The sequence below is a fragment of the Eucyclogobius newberryi genome, unplaced genomic scaffold (genome assembly GCF_026437365.1).
Source record: "Eucyclogobius newberryi isolate DKJ021-1_F unplaced genomic scaffold, fEucNew1.0.hap1 SCAF_11, whole genome shotgun sequence".
Lineage (NCBI taxonomy): Eukaryota > Metazoa > Chordata > Actinopteri > Gobiiformes > Gobiidae > Eucyclogobius > Eucyclogobius newberryi.
Genome location: NW_027315735.1, coordinates 15,088,568 through 15,107,686, shown reverse-complemented (window position 1 = coordinate 15,107,686; position 19,119 = coordinate 15,088,568). Strand labels below are relative to the sequence as shown.

Sequence of the window (19,119 nt, the reverse complement as noted above, 5' to 3'; positions counted from 1 at the left end):
TAATTTTTCTAAAACTGTTTAGAATGGAAGACCAGTCACACAATTTCAAATATTTATTTAGAATAGACAAAAATGCAATTTGCATCAGTAAAAAAACAACGTAAGTGTCACAGTGTGGGTAGAACTTTAAGGATAAAAATATGACAAAGAAACAGCTTGAACAGTACAAGGACAGAGGCCAAGAACGAGAGTTTCTGTGGCACTTTTCTACTTGGCTTTGAGGAAGGGGACATCTCACACAGTTGTGTTCTTTATTATACACTTACACTTAGTGGCAAACGCTCTGTATATAGCCTAATATCTTATACATTCAACCATAGAAAACAGTAGCTGGAAGGGAATTTCACACATTACAATACAATACAAATATGCGAAGTCATTCATAAATGCTCACTTCTCACTGTCTCTGCTTCAGTGAGGTTTAGAAGTGCAAATAAGATTCTCATTTAGAAATAAGTGCTTTTCATAAACGTATTCACCAAACCCTTCATAGATTATGTGTGAATAAGAATATGAGTTGACGAAGGAAGTTTAAGGCATTCAAGTATCTATGGCAGCTGCCTTAAAGAAAACAAACAGAACACTGCTACATTGTGGTCAAAATAACAGTCCGAGCGTGGACACATGCAGACTGCAAATGATACAAGTACCAAAGAAAGACAATAGTGTTCACACTACAACTGCAAACAACTAAAATATTCATGTGGAGTAAAACTGCAGTGGAAATTGCACAGGATATAAATTCAACGAGCTGATAACAATCAACCAGCTTCCTGTTGAAATGTGGAGGTGTCTGTAAAACTAATTGGAATGTTATTTTTCATTCAGATTACATATATTATCCTGGACTGCAGTGCAGCTGGTGACCTCCTGCTTCTTTAGGTGATGGGAATGTTATTCCCACTAACTTAAGCCCACAAGCCCATGACTGCGCTGCTTTGGTCACAACTGGACTTCTTCTTCATCCGGGATAAAAAAGGACTTGAAATTAAATTTAGATAATTAATAAGGCCCGTAGTACAGTGTGATAAAATATACGTCATAGCCCATTTCACACCATGTACAGTAGTCACTCTTCTATTAAAAATAGTTTTAAAGGTGAAAATAATGATACAGCTGAAATGATAGTTTCTTATTACGGTGCAATGTGCAGAAGTTTAATAAAGAAAATATTATTTGGAAAAGTGGTAAGGAAGTTATAATATATCATGGGCTGACAATGATATATTACAGCCCATGATATGTTACATGTAACCCAATGGTACATCCATACAAAAGTAACTCACCGTTTTCCCATTTGTTTGGAATGTTTTCTTCATAGTAACAGGACAGGATGAGGTCATTGTTTTTGGGATATGTTGTTTTACAAATCAGGCATTTGGAATACGTTCCCACCTAAAAGCTTCAGTCACACTGGCCATTCTGACAGCCTTTGAGATACAGTTCATCCTGTGATAGATGCCCATCAAAGGCCTCCATGTACAGACTGCTGGTGCTGCTGCCACTGCTGCACATGAACGTGCCCACTGCTCGGCCCTGACGTGCATGACCCACAGCATCACTGAACACTTTGTTTATCTGCTCCTCAGAAGGCATCCACCAGTCCAGGTTTGAGGCACAGTGCATCCGGATGAACTCTGCGGAAAATACAACATTTACAACATTCACTGAAACTAAACTACAAAGACAATTCAAGACTCTTTATGTTCATAGTTTGAAGCAGTAGATCACTAGTACTCGTAGTGCAGACGTGCTTGTACCTCTGAGACAGCTGACTTTGACGGGGTTCAGCGGTCGCCTCTCCAGCCCTGGCTCTCCGGAGTGGACCGAGCGCTTCCTTTTGCCCAGCCCACACGAGAACTTGAGCTCATCTGTGGTGAAGACGTACCGGATCAGGTACCGCAGCAGTCGTCGGCCATCTTTCTTTGAGGAATTGACTGCTTCGTCCCACTGTTTGTTAGTGATGAAGAGGGGGTAGTTCTCCAGGAGCTGCTTACTTCCTTGCTGAAATTGTATAATTATGTATAAATAAGCTTTATTTATAAATCAGATGATAATGAAATCAGTTGATAATAAATAAAAAATAATTGTGAATTGTCCTCACACTGCTTGGACAAAATGATTTTTACGTTGCTAATTAACCACATAATCCATTCTAAATATTGTATTATTATTATTTTTTTAAATGTCTTACCTCAAAAACAGACTGCCTTTCTTCCTCCTGTAGAAAAAAATAAAATGAAATTCTATAGCAAATTAAAAACACAACAAAAAAGTTGTTTTGTCCCTTACCTCGATGAACGGTTCCTCAGGCATCGGCTGAATCAGCTGATTGTGAAAATCAAGAACCGTCTTAAAGAAGTCAAGAACATTTTGACACGGGACTGGGGAAAAGATAATGGAATTAAAGATGAATGAAAAGGTGCAGAGAGTATTGTGTACAAAGCTGTAGAGCAGCACCACACCTGGGATGTTGTCCAGCTTGTTCCGCAGCTCCTCATTCTCCTGCTGCAGAGACAGAACCTCCTGCTCCAGCTCCACACAGCGAGGACAGCAGCTCTCCTCCTCCTCCTCCTCCTCCTCAGGCAGAGTGGAGGACGGGTGGCCGTAGGACTCAGAGGGTGTGGGGGAGCCCCAGCCCCCCAGGCTGTGTCGCTGAGGAGACATCCCTGAGCTGGGCTCGACAAGTGGGCTCTCATTCTTCAGACCTGAAGCCACCAGGGGCTGCTGCCGGGGCCCTGAGAGCAGGTAGTTCTGGAGCGAGTCCGTGAAGATGCGCAGCACAGCGGAGGTCTGCTGCCGAGTCAGATGGCTTGGCTGGGCCTCCTCCTCCAGGTCTGTGGTGGAAGAGCTCTCCTCAGACTTGGTCTTCCCCAGGACAGGGCTGTGGCCCGGGCCCTCTCCTGGGCCCTCTCCTGGGCCCTCTCCTGGGCCCTCCTCCAGCTTGATGTTGGACATGAAGGAGTGAGAGGGCTCCAGCAAACGCCCGTTGTTCAGGAGGCCCAGGACTCTGCTACATTGCTGGGCAAAGGCATCCAAGATGAGACGGTTTTCTGAAGCAAATGTGAAGGAAAAATTATGTTTGGACAAAAGACAAAATCATTTGAATAAAACAAATTAAAATGAGTGATCTTTAGACCCATGACATTGTCATCAGCGGCATTCTGTGTGACAAATGTATGAAGCATTATACTAACATGATAAGAGTGTAACATCAAGGGTTATTTTGCATTGTAGTTTATGCTAAAACGAGCAGATGCCTATATGGTTATTATTTTGTTTATTAATGCTTCTTTTACTTTTATTATTATTATTTTGACTATCTATCTAACAGAGGAAAGTCTTGAAATACACCATGCCGTGTGCCGCCCCTGAGTCTGGGCCTGCCACTGTAGGATGAGTTGTAGTAGTTCGTTGGTAGCTCTAGACTGTCGACTTAAGCAGTTTGAGCAGTAGTGGATGACGTAGCCCTGAGGGTGAAACAGCGGTCACAACAGAAACAGTAGCAGAGAAGAAGGAGCAATGAGCTCATACTTGGGGCTGACAGGGGCACAAGGGCCGGACATGACATCTGCTGGACATGAGATGAATAACTAGAGACTAGTTGGTCTGGTTAGATAAAGTTGAGTGTCAAGAATATGGGCCTTGGTATAGAATCATGGAAAAATGACAAAATCTTTGTTGTCAATCTAAAATATTGATAGATTAAATAGAAGACAATGCCAAAAGTGTTTTGGACAGGAGAGCGCTATAGGTCTGGTGTTGTTGATCTGGTTTAGTGGGAAAACCCCAGAATAACAATTATCCACACACAGGGAGAGTGCAGCACGAGCCCGAACACTTAAAAACAACTGGAGAAGATCCAGACTAAGTGGGATTTCCCCCTTGAATGTTCATACATGTGCGTCTTTTAAAATGGGCTGTAATTTCATTGCTTCTCAGGGGTTTGGAGACATGACCTGGGACACTAGTTGTCAGGACTTTGGGAGTGGTCCATAAACCATGCAGAGCTTACATTTTTACCATGGATGAAGTTTTAATCTGGAAAATAAAACATATTTCGCATTGAGATTCTTTGAGTTTTGTCTTCTTCCTTGTCTCAAGAATGCCACCGTTATCCAGAGGAGATGATGACACGCCATGTGCACATCTGAATAGCTCAATGAGATGGAACCTCCATAGCTCCATGTAATGACTATGGCCGGACCCACTGCCCGCACACATCACAGGAGACAAAATGAGTTGTGCGTTGTGTTGCAGTCGTTCAGACGTGTCTATCAGGCCGCCGCAGATGTGTCGCATTTATTAATATGCGTGTGGTCTCTGTTTACCCATCGAGATGTATCTGATATCATTCGCCTGCACCCACCTCCCTCCCTCCAGCACATCACACCACTGCTGTGGCACTGCGAGCTGAGAGCCTCATAAAATTTCATTAAAAACAACACGCTTGGCAGAAGAAAATTTATGAGACCCATTTATTTTAATCACAACTCTTTGGGAAGGCTTTTCAATGCAATTTGTGTTATTGTGTGCTGACCTGATTGCAGAGTCTGGGATCTGTGTTTCTCTTTGTGCAATGGGCATTTGGTAACTTGAGCCATCAGGGACCACTTGAGGAAGAATAGAAGGAATAATTGTCTTGTATTTTATCATGTAGTGTGATATGTAACATATTATATAAGAAATAAGAACATTGAGTGCACTGAGTATTTTAAGTTCTTAGAAATGTTACAAACTTTGTAAAGGGTCAGAATGCTAAATGTTAGTAATGTTTGTAGTAAGCCTACAGTTGGATTATGAACTTGCCATAACATTTGCCTGCAACCTGATCTCAGACTGAACACTGGAGTGAGAAAGGGAGAATAATGAAGAGCAAATTGAGCCTGCGTCAGTGGCAGTGATAAAGAGATGAATATCTGATTAGAGCATGAGATGTCTGACGTTTAATTTCATAAACACCAGGAGCTCAATACAGGTTCCCATGGACCCACCCTCTGCTCAGGGAGCTCATTTCTTCCACACAACACCACTGTAATGAACAGCAGCTGAGAAGAAAAATGAGCATGGAACAATATGTTTCAACAGGAGACTGGGCTCTGCACACATCAGAGAAAACACATAGAGGCACAAAGACAATTACCAAATCTATTTTTTAGCACATGCACTGCACACTAGAGATCCAATCCTGACTGCTCTCATTCAAGCAGCAGCTTAAACTCAGAGGATGAAAAACGATGAGGACACAAATAGCCTAAACCATGAAGAACTGGCTCATTGTACATGAAATAATTCTCCTTTTACTGTTTAAGTGAAGTTAGTTGACCTGATGCACAGAGGAGCTGCTTGGACTCACCTGAGCTGATGGCAAAGGTGCAATCTGGAGCTTGACTCAGAAGAGCTCTTCCAGGGGAGAATCTGGGTTCATGTTCCCCGCTGGCACGTCGCTGCTGGCCGCAGGCTGAGGTGGAGGTGGGCACCCTGCTGCTGGGCCTGCTCTCACAGGGGGGTCGGTGCTGCTGCTGCTGCTGCTGCTGTGGGTGCATCTGCTGCTGCTGGCTGCTGCTCGACGCGAGGCAGGTCTGCGGGAGCTGCTGGAGCTGCTGGAGCTGCTGGAGCTGCTGGAGCTGCTGGAGCTGCGGACGCTGCTGCTGGAGCTGGAGCTGCTGCTGATGGTGCGGCTGGAAAGGATGAAGCTGTCCGGGATGGAAAGTGAGCTGGTGTCCCGCTCCATCCCCAAACAGTGGCACATCAACTACAGCAGATCTATCAAAGCGCGACTTACGCTTGGTCTGGAACATTTTGAGGGAGCTGTACGGACCCCGCTGGAGGCGGCTCATTTTGGGGGCGCACGGTCCATCATCCGGGGATTGCATCTCCTCATCCATCCCGGGAGGTGCGGCTCGGTATTCCGTTGTGCTGGTGTGACAGGCGGCGGGTGACAGGGCTCCAGATCCGTCACTGTCTGGCTCGTTTCCCTACACAGACACAGCGTGAGGGTGGGTTCATTTACTGACAAGCCCCCGCTCCAATCCCCAGCCGGGAGCGCCGACACCGACACCCTCCAGAGGGAAATACAGGCGGGACTAGCGCCAGGCCACTGCTGCTGCCTCACCACGTCTGCAACAACGGGGCGCTGTGTTTTACAATCGGAGAGGGGGAAATCACATTGTCCTAAATGAAGAAAGAGGGGCCATTTTGATCAGCTCATTCTGCCACCGCTGTAAGGGGAACTAATAGGCTGGGCTTATTAGTCAGTAATAATAATAATAATAATGGACTATAGACTAATAATAATAGACTATGGAGCAATGCAAAATATCCACTCTTTATAAAGCACAACACAGCCTGGATTTCCCTGTGATTAGGTTTAAAGCTTAAAGCACTGCGCGCGTGCGAATAACACACTGACAATTAACAAAACCCATAGGCCCAATATGAGCTGTTATTCCAAACTATTCTAAGCACAGAACAAGCTTTTACCTGCATGAAGAAGGCACTGCTAAATCTCCTCTGATAAACGCTAAACACCCAAATATCTCAGCAGGATTAAGTGATCTGAGCGGACACACGAGGGCGCTATTCCTCCACAGGCGCCTCACCCTGTGTCGCACCCTGCCCCTGCCGCTCACCCTGCCCCTGCCGCTCACCCTGCCCCTCACCCTGCCCCTGCCCCTCAGACTGCGCCTCACCCTGCCCCTCACCCTGTGCCTCACCCTGCCCCTCACCCTGTGCCTCACCCTGCTTCTCACCCTGCCCCTCCCTCTGCGCCTCACCCTGCCCCTGCCCCTCACCTTGCCCCTCACCCTGTCCCTGCCCCTGCCTCTCACCCTGCCCCTCACCCTGCCCCTGCCCCTCACCCTGCCCCTCATCCTACCCCTGCCCCTCACCCTCACCCTGCCCCTCACCCTGCCCCTCACCCTGTGCTTCACCTTGCATCTCACCCTGCCCCTCCCTCTGCGCCTCACCCTGCCCCTGCCCCTCACCTTGCCCCTCACCCTGTCCCTGCCCCTGCCTCTCACCCTGCCCCTCACCCTGCCCCTGCCCCTCACCCTGCCCCTCATCCTACCCCTGCCCCTCACCCTCACCCTGCCCCTCACCCTGCCCTTGCCTCTCACCCTGCCCCTCACCCTCACCCTGCCCCTCACCCTGCCCCTCACCCTGCCCTTGCCTCTCACCCTGCCCCTCACCCTCACCCTGCCCCTCACCCTGCCCCTGCCCCTCACCCTGCCCCTCACCCTGCCCTTGCCTCTCACCCTGTCCCTCACCCTCACCCTCACCCTGCCCCTCACCCTGCCCCTGCCCCTCACCCTGCCCCTCACCCTGCCCTTGCCTCTCACCCTGCCCCTCACCCTGCCCCTGCCCCTCACCCTGCCCCTCACCCTGCCCTTGCCTCTCACCCTGCCCCTCACCCTCACCCTGCCCCTCACCCTGCCCACTAGGACGCACGAGCCAAGCCTCAGAGCCACAAATACTTTTATAAGGCTTCTTGTTGTTTGCTCAGGCCATTGGTCAAGTGCTACTCAGAACAAATGAAGATTTGTTTGAAACATGTTTAAATTGGCAGATGGGCTGAAACAAAATGTTACTGGGGGGCTCTGCTTTCTGTCAATAAAACATTATCATGTTAATTCCAGTAGGTAATTAGCCTATTAACAGCCGTTAACGCAAACGTAAATTCTGCCACAGCATGACAGTGGGACGATTGATTGAGTTAAGTCTGAGGAGGGACCTGTAGAAGTAAAGATAAATACATGAACTAATCGATTTAGCCTTCATGACGGCAAACAAAACAGAGATCTGGATTGTATCACGATTCAATTCTTCTCTGTCATGAGCTCACGTTTAACATGGGGAAATATAGTCTAATGAGCACCGAATTAAGTCTAATAGGGTTTTTTCCTCTTCCCTAAATGTGTTTCTTACCCTCTCCAATCATCTGCAAGGTCCAACATTTTGCAAAAACGCGTGGGGAGTTGTTTGGGTGCTTCTTGTGCGCAGCGTGGATGCGCACGTCAGCTCAGTGGAGTGACGTACGCGCGTACAAACCCGAGTCACAAAAGTAGCGCGGCTCAGTGGAGTGAACCCACAGCTCGTGCTCGGACCTCTGCAGCGGACACAGCCTGTCCCGGTCCCCCCCCCCGATGGCTCCTGGACCATGTTTGCGTCCGGAGGGAGCTGAATAACCTCGTTTATCTGGACACAACTCGATAACGGATTTTTTCTTTTACTATAACTTTAGTCCAATCAACTTTGCAAAGATGACTGTGACCTAATCGGACCTGTCGCGGACGCTTCATTCATCACTGTGGAGAGGGGGACCACAGCCAGCCACCGGGAGCTGAAGCCCGTTCCCCGCTTGTCCCGCGGGACGTGACGGTGGTCGTGATGGTGCGCCTGCTCCACTGCGTCCTGCTGGGATATTTCACGTGGAATCTGCGCATATCGGACGCACAGGGAGAGTACTGTCACGGCTGGCTGGACACGAATGGGAATTACCATGAGGGCTTCCAGTGCCCGGAGGATTTCGACACCACAGACGCCACTGTGTGCTGCGGGACGTGCGCGCTGCGTTACTGCTGCGCGGCCCCGGACGCGCGGCTGGACCAGGGCAGCTGCACCAACGACAGGGAGACGGACAACACGGAGTTTGCAGCGCGTGAGTTCCAAGAGTGTGGCTGCTCACTACAAGGATGGAGCATGTTTATGTGCAATGCAGGTCAAGGGGTTATAATAAACTATAATAAATGCTAAAGTGACTTGGTGGTGGTTAGGTCTACTTAACTGATGAGATTAAGTCTATATATGCGATGGAAAACACATCATTCCCTCTGACGATGCCATCTCAGTTATGTTCTTACTGGCTGTTTTTTTTTTTTTTATTAGTTTAGTTTTATTTCAGTTCAAACTCAAATATGTTTTTTTTTCACTGAGAAGTCAAAGGTCAGCGGAGCACCTGGGAGTGAGGTCAGAAGAGCAGGCCAGGTCAGACACTGGACCTGTCTGCTGTCATCACATCAAGAGAATACATCTTATTTTTATAAGACAGATTTACTTTCAACTTTTAAAGGAAGATTAAAGTCACTTAAAAAAACAAAACAAAAAAACACCTTTGACTGTTTTTTATAAAAAAGTGATTTCTTCTCCACATCGATCATACATCAGTTCCGACCGCCCGCTTACATCTTTATTGATGTGAAAAAGAACAAAAGGCGAACTTATGCAACAATCTTTAATGTGTTGCCACATGAAAGCCTCAGTGTGTTCCTAATCCACCTCGGAGACTCCAGAGCGGGCTACTTAAAACATGAGCATAATCAGTTTTCTTTAAATTTCTCGAAAGGATCTGCAGCTCAATGGACAATCTCTCAATTTTCCTTAACAAAATAAATAAACACCAGCTGATTTCCTCTTTAGCTCAAGTCAGTGAAACTTAAGAGGCTTGTGTTTGCAGGGGTCAGAATGTGCAGCTCACACAGTAAGGTGAACTTGTGTCCTGTAGGGCTTTGAATGATCATTGATTTGACAAAAATCTACATAAATTCTTGAATGTCAGTGGTCTTAGAAATCATATATTATACAAAGAGGTGCATGGTACTGATGATAGAACATTTAAATGGAATTCATTCTCAAGCAAAGATTTTATAGATAATGTTCAGCGCTACATCGAGGACATACATTTCAATGCAGAAAAGCTCAGATATCAATGTCGAATATATTCATGAAGCTGAAGTGCTGCACAGGAAGCACATTAATTTCCTTCTAACTCGTTGACCCCGTGTCCCCACAGAACCCGTGTACGTGCCCTTCTTGATGGTGGGCAGCATCTTCATCGCCTTCGTCATCGTGGGTTCTTTGGTGGCCGTTTACTGCTGCACGTGCCTTCGGCCCAAGCAGCCCACGCAGCAGCCCATCCGCTTCTCTCTGCGGAGCTGTCAGGGCGAGACCATCCCCATGATCCTGACCCCGGGGCCCCCCAGCCTGCGCGCTCCGTCCCGACAGTCCAGCACGGCCACCACCAGCTCCAGCTCGGCCGGCGGGGGCAGCTCCATGCGCCGCTTCTCCCTGGGGGGTCAGGGTTCCCAGCAGCAACAGCAGCAGCAGCAGCAGCAGCACGGGTGTCTGGTATCTGCCACAGTGTCCTCATCAGCGTCAACCCCGACACAGACTCCGCCCCTGCCACCCCCCTACACCTCCCCTCCGGCCCCTGTGCCACCCAGCCACGCCCACGCTCACCCGCAGCTGCACCAGCACCCCCCCGGGTTCCTCCTGCCTCAGCAGTACTTCTTCCCTCTACAGCCCGACACCTTCACTGTCAAAGGCTTTGCCGACTTCGGGCAGAGCTGACAGAGCGGCTGCACGTTACAAGACAAACAGCACCCTTTGTGCCAGAGTCCAATCAAACTGTCATGATTTCTCTCTGTAAATCAATCACAGGTGGAATATTTAAATAGACTTTCTCTTATATATGAAAGCTAACTTGATATGGTTATTTTCGGTTAGCACTTGCTTTTGGTTTGGTTTGGAAAGAGATCTCCAAACTACAGGCCACAGAAACAGAAACGCTGCTCCTTCAGACCCGGCAAGTGCTCCATGGCTTATAATGTTTTGGATATGACGTGAAAGTATACCTGAAACTATCCCAACATCTACCATATCTAACAAGGGTAGATAACACTGTTAGTCAACACATTTCCATGTTGATGGGTTTACAGAAACTCTTTCCTGACCCTTTACCTGGCGACAGGGCAGCAGCAGATGGACCAGGACCTGAGGCAGTGTCACGGACCAGGAGACACTAAGCTGCTGTAAACAAACAGACCCGAGGTGGTCTTTGTATAATGCACTTTTCTACCACAAAAAGAACTCTCTGGATCACTTTTAGCCAAGCGGTCACTGAAGAGTTACACATCATGTATTTTTACCGTTTGATACTGTACACTCAGAGAATATGCCATTAAAATCACATTGTTACATCAGGGAGTAGTGTCTTTGACAATCACAGATCTTCTTAAAACGGGAGTGACTGCCACACAATGGAAGGGAAACGTGGACTTCATTAACATTGTAAAGGCTCTGCCCCCCCCCCCCCCGAGTGGTGTTGTCAGAATGGTTCCCAAAATTGATGAATAAAGTGTCTCTTTCTACTGGCCGCTGTGTGCTGTGGAGTAACACTAAACCGGATGACAGGAGGAGGACCAGAGCGTAGATCCTGAATGAAAGGAAATCGGAGTGGCCGCTCTGCACTCCGACCCTCTACCTGTCCCTCAGTCTTGCGCCACATTTCCCGGCAGGAATGTGGCGCTCAGATCAGTCATTGTCAGTGTTCAATGAGCATCCCATGGTCACAGTGTTAAAAACAACTCATCCCAGAAATAGAGGTTTAGGTTGCACTAACAGGTACCACCAGGCCCGGACAAAGAACTCCGTGTTCTTCACTCATTTGACTGTGAAATGGTGCTGCCAATCCCCACCTGGTCAATCTGAGAAACGATTGTGTCCTGCTGAGTTTGAATAGGTCAATCATTTGTATTTACGAAGCTGATGACATAATTCCACATCAATTGTTTAAAAAAAGCATAACATTTCATAAATATTTGTCATGCACGTCCAAATTTCAGAATTCCTTTCCAGTTTTTGATTAAATATTTTCCAATGTCAGTCCAAAGCAAGCACACGAGCCAGCAGTCTGTTTTATTTCTTCAGTAATATAAAACATCTAAAAGTGGCAGATCTTCTATCCACTCAGCATAAGTCGAACATTTGAAATATGCACCACAGGAAATGTAAACTTGTATGAACTTCCCAAACGAGGGCTGTGTCACATAATTCCATACTTAAGTCATTTCCCTCGATGTTATTCTTGACGACCCTGATCCAAAATTAAATTGAAGAGAAAACAAACATTTATTTGAGGCAGATGAGTAAACAGAACACAATTGAACGAATAAAGTAGAAACAGTGCTCTCGAAACATTGTGCTAGTTTTAAGCTGTGACCTCTGGATGTTTTTTTTATCCACTCTATAAATGAGTTTCCCGTTTTCGTTGTCATAACTTACATGTTCCATTTTCACAAACGTAGCCATGACAAATTGAGTTGATACAATGCAGTATGTGAATAAGAATGAGACAATTTGTACATACTCTTTTTTCATGATTGTAGTTTATTTCAGTAGTCTTTCATGGCAGTAAAAGACAACAGTTAAATTTGCAGTCCCAACATGCAGAACAATCATTTAATAATTTAGAACAGAAATCCAACAATAAAAGAAAAGTTAAAGGTGCAGTATTCTGAAAATGGTCAACACTCGAGAGAGAGACAGAGAGAGATAGAGTAAGTAGTACAATTAACACTTGAGAGAACAGTTTAACCATTCATGCAGTCCACATCTGACAGACATGATCAACGTTTTCCATAAATAAAAGCAACAGTCCAAGCCTTTTCCACGACAACATTCAGCAGTTTGATCAAATCATGATGACAACCAAACAGTAAAGAGTCAGAACCATCACTAAACTGATAAACACAAAGCACAAGTACATTTCATGAAGAAAAATAAGTTACAAACATGATCATAAATAATTATCCAACTCGAGAATACCAGAGATCACTACTGAAAAGGTACATTGAGTGCATTGTGCAACATCTTCCACCAAAAAGAGCTGAGCTTCATAAAAACTGGCTGCAGACTGACACTGTGTGCCCATAAGGGCCATGCTTCAGCACACAGCAGTACACCAGAGATACTATATGTGAGGACAACTGCAGCAGGCACCTCCATCCACTCCACACCGGGACAGACACATGTGTGCTCCCAGCTCAGACACAACATGCAGTGCAATCTCAGGTTATCACAGAGTACACACATGCACATGCAGACACACGCATACACAACCTCATCTCCCATGGGGAGAAAAAAGCAATCACACAGACAGTAAGTACTCAATTATAAATAAAACAAGCAGTTACAATATTAATTATAATAAGAACAAGACATTAACATAGCTCACTTTACTCTTTCAAGCAATCTAATCTGCCAGTTTCTCAGAAGAACAAAAGTTACAGACAGTTCATTACAAAGCCAGTCAATGCAAAAGTCATTCATCTCCAATATAAAAATACAAATCCACAAAATAACTATAGAGACAAAGTAGTTTTGATATTGACGTGGAGTTTCCTGGCTAATTCTCTCTCCCTTGAGCTAATGGCACTTGTGTTAGAAGGTTAGGATCTTCATGTGTAGGTAACATTACCACTGCAGAGAGCCGAACATGTGCCACAAGGCGCTCAGTCGTATCACATTGTACAAGTGCAATACTGTGGCGAGTCTTCACTACGTGTGTGAGGAGCACTATCCCAAGGTAGCTGGCTAATCTGCTCTGGCTAACTATCATCTAAGAGGGAAGGTTTACGTAGGCACCAATGTGATTGTTTCAGACAGGAGTGACGTGTGGAATGCTAGGATGTGTCGAACAGTAAGAAAAGTGGACAGAGTGGCATGAGACTACAAGTTTGAGGGAGAAATCAAAACAAAAACAGGCACATTAGAAACATACATCGAATATTCAACTCAAATATGCACAGTAGAAGATGAAGGCATGAGCATATGTAAGGCTTTACACAATAGATGCTTTCTCAAGTGCAAATCAAAACAAACATGTTTGCGCTGATGTGGTCCATTTAGTGCTGGAATACACGCACAAGTGTGATTACATTTGGTTTAAGGTTTTCCCAATTCACTAGTACTTAGAAGATTGTATACACGACTGCTCTTTGGCAATCATACACAAGTCTATATCCTCATGATCACACATTGTCTAATGTTGTACAATAACAGTGTCAAAAGCAGCTTATTTGAATGGACTTCAATTATGTGAATCTTTTTGGTCTGGTCCTTAAACCACAATCTCTCAAACCAATGCAAAATGTCAGTTGTTCAAGCGTAAATTGTGCAAGGACAGTGAAGAACATCAGACCACAGACTGCTAAGGAAAGCACAGTGCTCTTTATGTCTGCTGGACATGACAGCTGAGAGTGAATGTGTTTCTACGGTAAATGCGTGGTGTCCCTTGCTGTGGATCTTCCCCGCTCTTACATAACGTCTCCATCGGTGTTCTTTATGTCACTGGCACGAGCTCCCACCACCACGCCACAGCGTCTCTCCTAGTCCAGTATCAGAGGAAGTGGCTCCGGGGCTCCTGATTGGGCCGGCCCGAGCGAGGAGGCCTTATCTCACCAGGCGTTGGTCCTCTGTTTGGTGGTGTCGTACGCCCGGATCACCTCGGACTGAGACACCACGCCGTTTTCATCTTGGGAAAAGGCGTAACCATCTGCGAAAGGCAACACGCTTTTAGACACAGAATAATACAAACAAGACACATTAAATGAAATAAGACTCAATGAAGACAAATGAATGACTACAAAAAAAGGACACACTCTTCTAAGGCTTATTGTTTCCTACAGGTGAGTATCTAGCATTAGGGTTCCACTGCAACCTTTGACCTTGACTCACCTTCACGTGTCAAATGACCTGGTGAGTACCTGGGGGGCAGCGGGCGAGTTCAACAGAACCCGCTGGGACGTGTGCATAGCGGGGGGGGGAATAACAGCGCAACATTTCATCATTTTTATCACAAAGTTGCTGAAAAACGAAAGAGTCGAGGCACACGAAGAGAGAGAGAGAGGGAGGAGGGGCAGATCGAGAAGAGCGGGACAGGAAGTGAGGCGACTATGTAAAGGCTAAAGGGGCGGGGCTTCTATCAGGTGGGGCAGGTTTGTATTTTACGGTCAAGATGTGGAAAAAGGTAAAGGAATCACATAATAATGATTTCATCCCCACCTACGAAACAAACAGAGACAGAAAGATGAGAAGACACGGCAAAAATAAAGGTGACAAACACAAAACACGCACAGAGAGAGCTGAAGAAGAGCTATGGAATTTATCGTTTTTGGCGCCGTCGTTCACGCTCAAATTTAGACTTTTGTCGAAACAGGAAGTGGAGGAGTTAGGTCCTCAAGGTGAAGCGTCTGGTTCACACACGTTACCTGTGAGACTGCAGTATTTATGCTCACCTCTCCACATACTCCTGCAGCATGTACCTGGATTCCTCAGCTGTTCAAATTTACAAGCCATTTAATCCACATTTTTGTCCTCTTTTGATTGAGTTCTTATTCAAACTAGTACAGCAATTGTGTAGACCTGGTTGTGTACACCTTAAATAGTCCCGCTTTAGACCTGGTTTGAGTTTTGAACGCTTCAGTCAATTGCGTTCTCTCAAATTAATATTCAAATGTATTCATAATTCGACTCCTGAACCATGCGGCGGGTTGACAAGGGACGCCTTAAACTGCGACACGCACGACCCACTGAGATTAAGAGCAATTCTGAGTTCAAAATGTTCAACTCCGGGCTTAAGTCTGGGCTGAAAACGAACCACAACTGAATGAGCGTTGAATGTGTGTAAATCTGCACTGAAGTATGTGTAGAGTGTTTAATGTATTTTGTATCATGTGCTGCAGATGTTACACTCATACGCAATTAACAAATTTTATCAGAGTTTAAGAGACTGTGGAGCCTTTTAGCAAACCGAGAGAAGTGGATTTGAGCTTTTAATTGACTGTAGTGAGTCAAGCATCACATTAACTAAAGGTACAAATGTATTTCTGTATTCATTTGGGTTTTAATTTGGGGAAGGATTTAACCATCGTCTCATATTAAGATTGTGTATTGGCAATTCTATTAATTAAGTGAGAAAGAAACAAATGCTCCCAAACAGTGACTACATATTTGACTGTTTGATCTCTAGAAACTAATGTTAAATCGATCATTTTTGGGTGTTTATTACAGGACATGAATTAAGATCACATGACGCGAGAAAGTTTTATAATAAAGTGTATTTCTTACATCTCCAGGAACACTTTTTGACCATATTAGAAGGTGGAAAGTGAATCACATGTTCAGTTTTCACAGATCTAGAGCACAATCTACGTGAACTCTTCAAAACATAAGGGTCGCTCATGTTTAATCTGATTAGTTTGAAGATGTATTGCTATTTACGGCTTCATTTAATGACAAAATCAGGCTCGTTGCCGTTCATTACAGCCATCTCTTCCTTGTCGCACTGGGCAATAATGACATCCTCAACCAATTTAGAAGCTCTACTGGTGCTTTGAAATGAGAACTTATGCATTTTGTAACATGTCTGACTGCATTGTCCCCGCCAAATAAATACATACAATCTGGAGGTACTCAGAAGCTCGGTTATGTTCTTAGGTGGTGCTTGTTGTGAAAAGTTTGAGGACCACAGTCGATAAATACGTTTTCGTTGCCGTTATAATGTCAAATATACAAGAAAATGAAGTGAATTTAAAAGTTGTATTTGTAAAACTTACGGAGCAGGTTTTGCTGCAAGGACTCGGTGCGGTAGAGACTGACTGTGCTCTTCTTGAAGACGTTCTTCAGCAGCTGGGCGCGCTCCGTCAAACTGCACAGACACAGAGAAGAGATGAAACCTACTGCTGAGTGTGTGTGTGTGTGTGTGTGTTTAGGATATGTGGAAGTTCTATATGTGTGTGTTTGATACTAAAACTGGGATGAAAAATAGGCATGGAACGGCCAGAATAATTGCAATTAACAATAATGTCACAATGTTTGAATACAAATTGCTGACAGTCTAAACATGTAATGGATATTAATAATTCAAATGTAAATGTTATGAATACGTTCCATGTTCAAACGACTATTATAGAAGTGTGAAAAGTGAAAACAACCACGGTTTAGAGGAGAACATCATCGCCATTTTCCTGTGGTAAATAAAATGGCAATTTTCACGATTATACTGTACACATTACTGTCCTCCCTTTTTTATTACGATATTATGGTTTAACGTCTCATCCTTAATAGACACTAGATCATAATTAGAGCAAGTATCAATACTGAAAAAATGACATAAGCAGGACAACGTTTCCTGAATAGTTATGATGTGAGTTGAAAATTACATTATGTCAAATTGTTTGTGTTTTAACTCTCATTTGGACCATTTTGAGGTCAGGAGCGTAAACATTCTAGCCGCTAAAACTATTTCTATCAGATTGAAAAAGACCTTCAGGCTGAAGTTGAATGGTATTGATTTCTAAAAGTGTCCAGACAACATTTAAACACTTTTCTACCACTTCATTCTCATTGTGATTTCTAAACCGAGTCATAACCCTAGAGTTGTCAATAAATACCCAGATATTACTAATCATTACTGACACTTATATTGACATACTCATTTGAAATATACAGAAAATGAATAAATTAATCACATAAATACTACCAAATTGAACCTTTCTTTAATCGAATCCAAACTATTTTAGGTTAAAATGGTCATTCTACGGTGTAAAGAAATGATATCTTATGGTCTAAACATGTTTTCATCCTCATTGTGCTGTTGGAATGGAGCATCGAGTGTGAAATGTCAGTATTATAGTATCGATGGGTCAGGTGTGTGTTTGTGCTGAAACTGAGCCAGAGCCGGAGCGAGAAAACGTCTTATTAAGCAGTGGGAGATCTCACAAACACGAGGCCGGACGCTGACCCTGGAGAGCGTGCTTCAGCGTGCGTTAGACCAGTTAAACATGGGAGGTCCCACAACGAGCTGTCCTGAATGTGGAAAATGGACACTTTCTCTTGACATTATTACTAAGATCACCGTCAAACTGCAGCAATTTAGTCATTTAGAAGATCTCGCCTTTCCATGTAATGATGGAATTGGCAGCGGTGCGGGGCGCTTTAGGGGAATTATGAGGGTATTTGGGGTTAAACGAGATTGTTTTCCAAGTTTGAGAGATTTTGGAGAGGAAAGAAATAATCACAGGCTTGAAAAAACCTCTAGATCATCAAATGAGCATGATTTATGACTGTTTGGAACGTGTTGGAACTTAGGAAACGAGGAACATAAAAAGTGGGAAGTTGTCAGATTTGTGTCTATTTAATAATACATAATCTGTAATAGAGATATTCATGGGGTTCAGCTTTATTTGTGACATTTTGAGGACTTTTTAATGTTCTAAATATTTAATATTTAGTTTTCAAAGTCTATTTACTCTGGCAACAGTCCTAAATATTCATCACTCTGAAATCCATGGATATATAAACGGAATTATATTGTTTATCGTCTTTAATAAGAAAATATCTCACTCAGTAAATACCCTTTGAAAGTGTGTAAACAAATACATTCTAAATACTGGAACGGAGACAAAAGTGAAGTAGAACATGATGTGACTTCAGATACACCATCACAGAGCCATTCAGAATTGTATTTTATGTATATTAATACCCATAAAATCCTGATTTGTAGGTAAGTGTTGACCTCACAATAGTTTTTCATTTCATCTACATATATTTTACATACTTAACCACAAAGTATACTTATTATGAAGCTTAAATAGACTTTTGAGGCTAGAAAACAGTATTTTGTACATCTTTTTTAATAGAAACACATACTTCTACACTGGAAAGACAAACTTTAGCCTTTAGAGCAGTTAATCGGTGAAAATATGTCATGATTTACTTCACTTTTGCCTCCAGTATTTTAAAGGGTCAATAGGAAAGTGCAATCCATTCACATTTCTGCAATATTTCAACCTCAACCAAGACATTTACAGGCTCAATTCAGCACATTACTGACAATTATCACCTTCTTCTACTACATAAACACTAAACATAATCCTCAATATTACAATAGTTATAGTTATACTTCACCTTTTGCCGTGGACCACAGCTCCAGGGTCTTTGGATAAAGCCTCCAGCTCCTGAACTTCATCCACCAAAGTCTTGAAGCAAACCCTTTTCACCCTTCAGACAAAAAAAAGAGCATCATAATGACATCACCACCGACTCTGAGCACATGGCTTCCAAAGTAACGCACGCCATTCCAATTCCTGACAAACGTTTAGCTCAGTAAATCGTGCACGACATGTTCAATCAGCCGTGCGTCGAGCTCGTCCAGATCTGTGACACGGAGTAAGAACATTCCCATGGATTTTTGAGTGAAAGGGAATGCTAAAAATGTGTTGGAAGTCAGTAAATTTGGAATAGAAGACCTCGGGGGGATTTCCTTCATGCGATATCTAC

General features: G+C 44.3%; 3 protein-coding genes across 12 annotated transcripts in view; 1 reads left to right on the top strand and 2 right to left on the bottom strand.

Moving 5' to 3' along the window:
- Positions 1-1,254: 1,254 nt before the first annotated feature.
- On the bottom strand, positions 1,255-6,153 carry LOC140349796 (BEN domain-containing protein 4). Its single transcript, XM_072436061.1, has 6 exons — positions 5,357-6,153; positions 2,466-3,053; positions 2,293-2,384; positions 2,195-2,221; positions 1,761-2,004; positions 1,255-1,637 (listed from the first exon to the last, which is right to left on the bottom strand). The coding sequence occupies exons 1-6, from the start codon at positions 5,886-5,888 to the stop codon at positions 1,405-1,407; spliced, it is 1,716 nt and encodes a 571-aa protein (XP_072292162.1). The 5' UTR covers positions 5,889-6,153; the 3' UTR covers positions 1,255-1,404.
- A 2,058-nt stretch (positions 6,154-8,211) lies between these two features.
- Positions 8,212-11,150, top strand: shisa3 (shisa family member 3). Its single transcript, XM_072436060.1, has 2 exons — positions 8,212-8,659; positions 9,791-11,150. The coding sequence occupies exons 1-2, from the start codon at positions 8,389-8,391 to the stop codon at positions 10,345-10,347; spliced, it is 828 nt and encodes a 275-aa protein (XP_072292161.1). The 5' UTR covers positions 8,212-8,388; the 3' UTR covers positions 10,348-11,150.
- A 2,320-nt stretch (positions 11,151-13,470) lies between these two features.
- atp8a1 (ATPase phospholipid transporting 8A1) overlaps positions 13,471-19,119 on the bottom strand; it is an 89,503-nt gene continuing 83,854 nt past the window's right edge. For 9 of the 10 annotated variants that reach the window (XM_072436052.1, XM_072436051.1, XM_072436054.1 and 6 more), the window contains 3 exons: positions 18,748-18,840; positions 16,395-16,486; positions 13,471-14,332 (listed from right to left, as the gene is read on the bottom strand). In XM_072436052.1, coding sequence (XP_072292153.1) covers positions 14,235-14,332; positions 16,395-16,486; positions 18,748-18,840 — 283 coding nt within the window. In that variant the 3' untranslated portion in view covers positions 13,471-14,234. Of the gene's footprint in view, positions 14,333-14,514; positions 14,842-16,394; positions 16,487-18,747; positions 18,841-19,119 lie in introns of all 10 variants that reach the window. The other variant, XR_011924682.1, reaches the window with a different exon arrangement.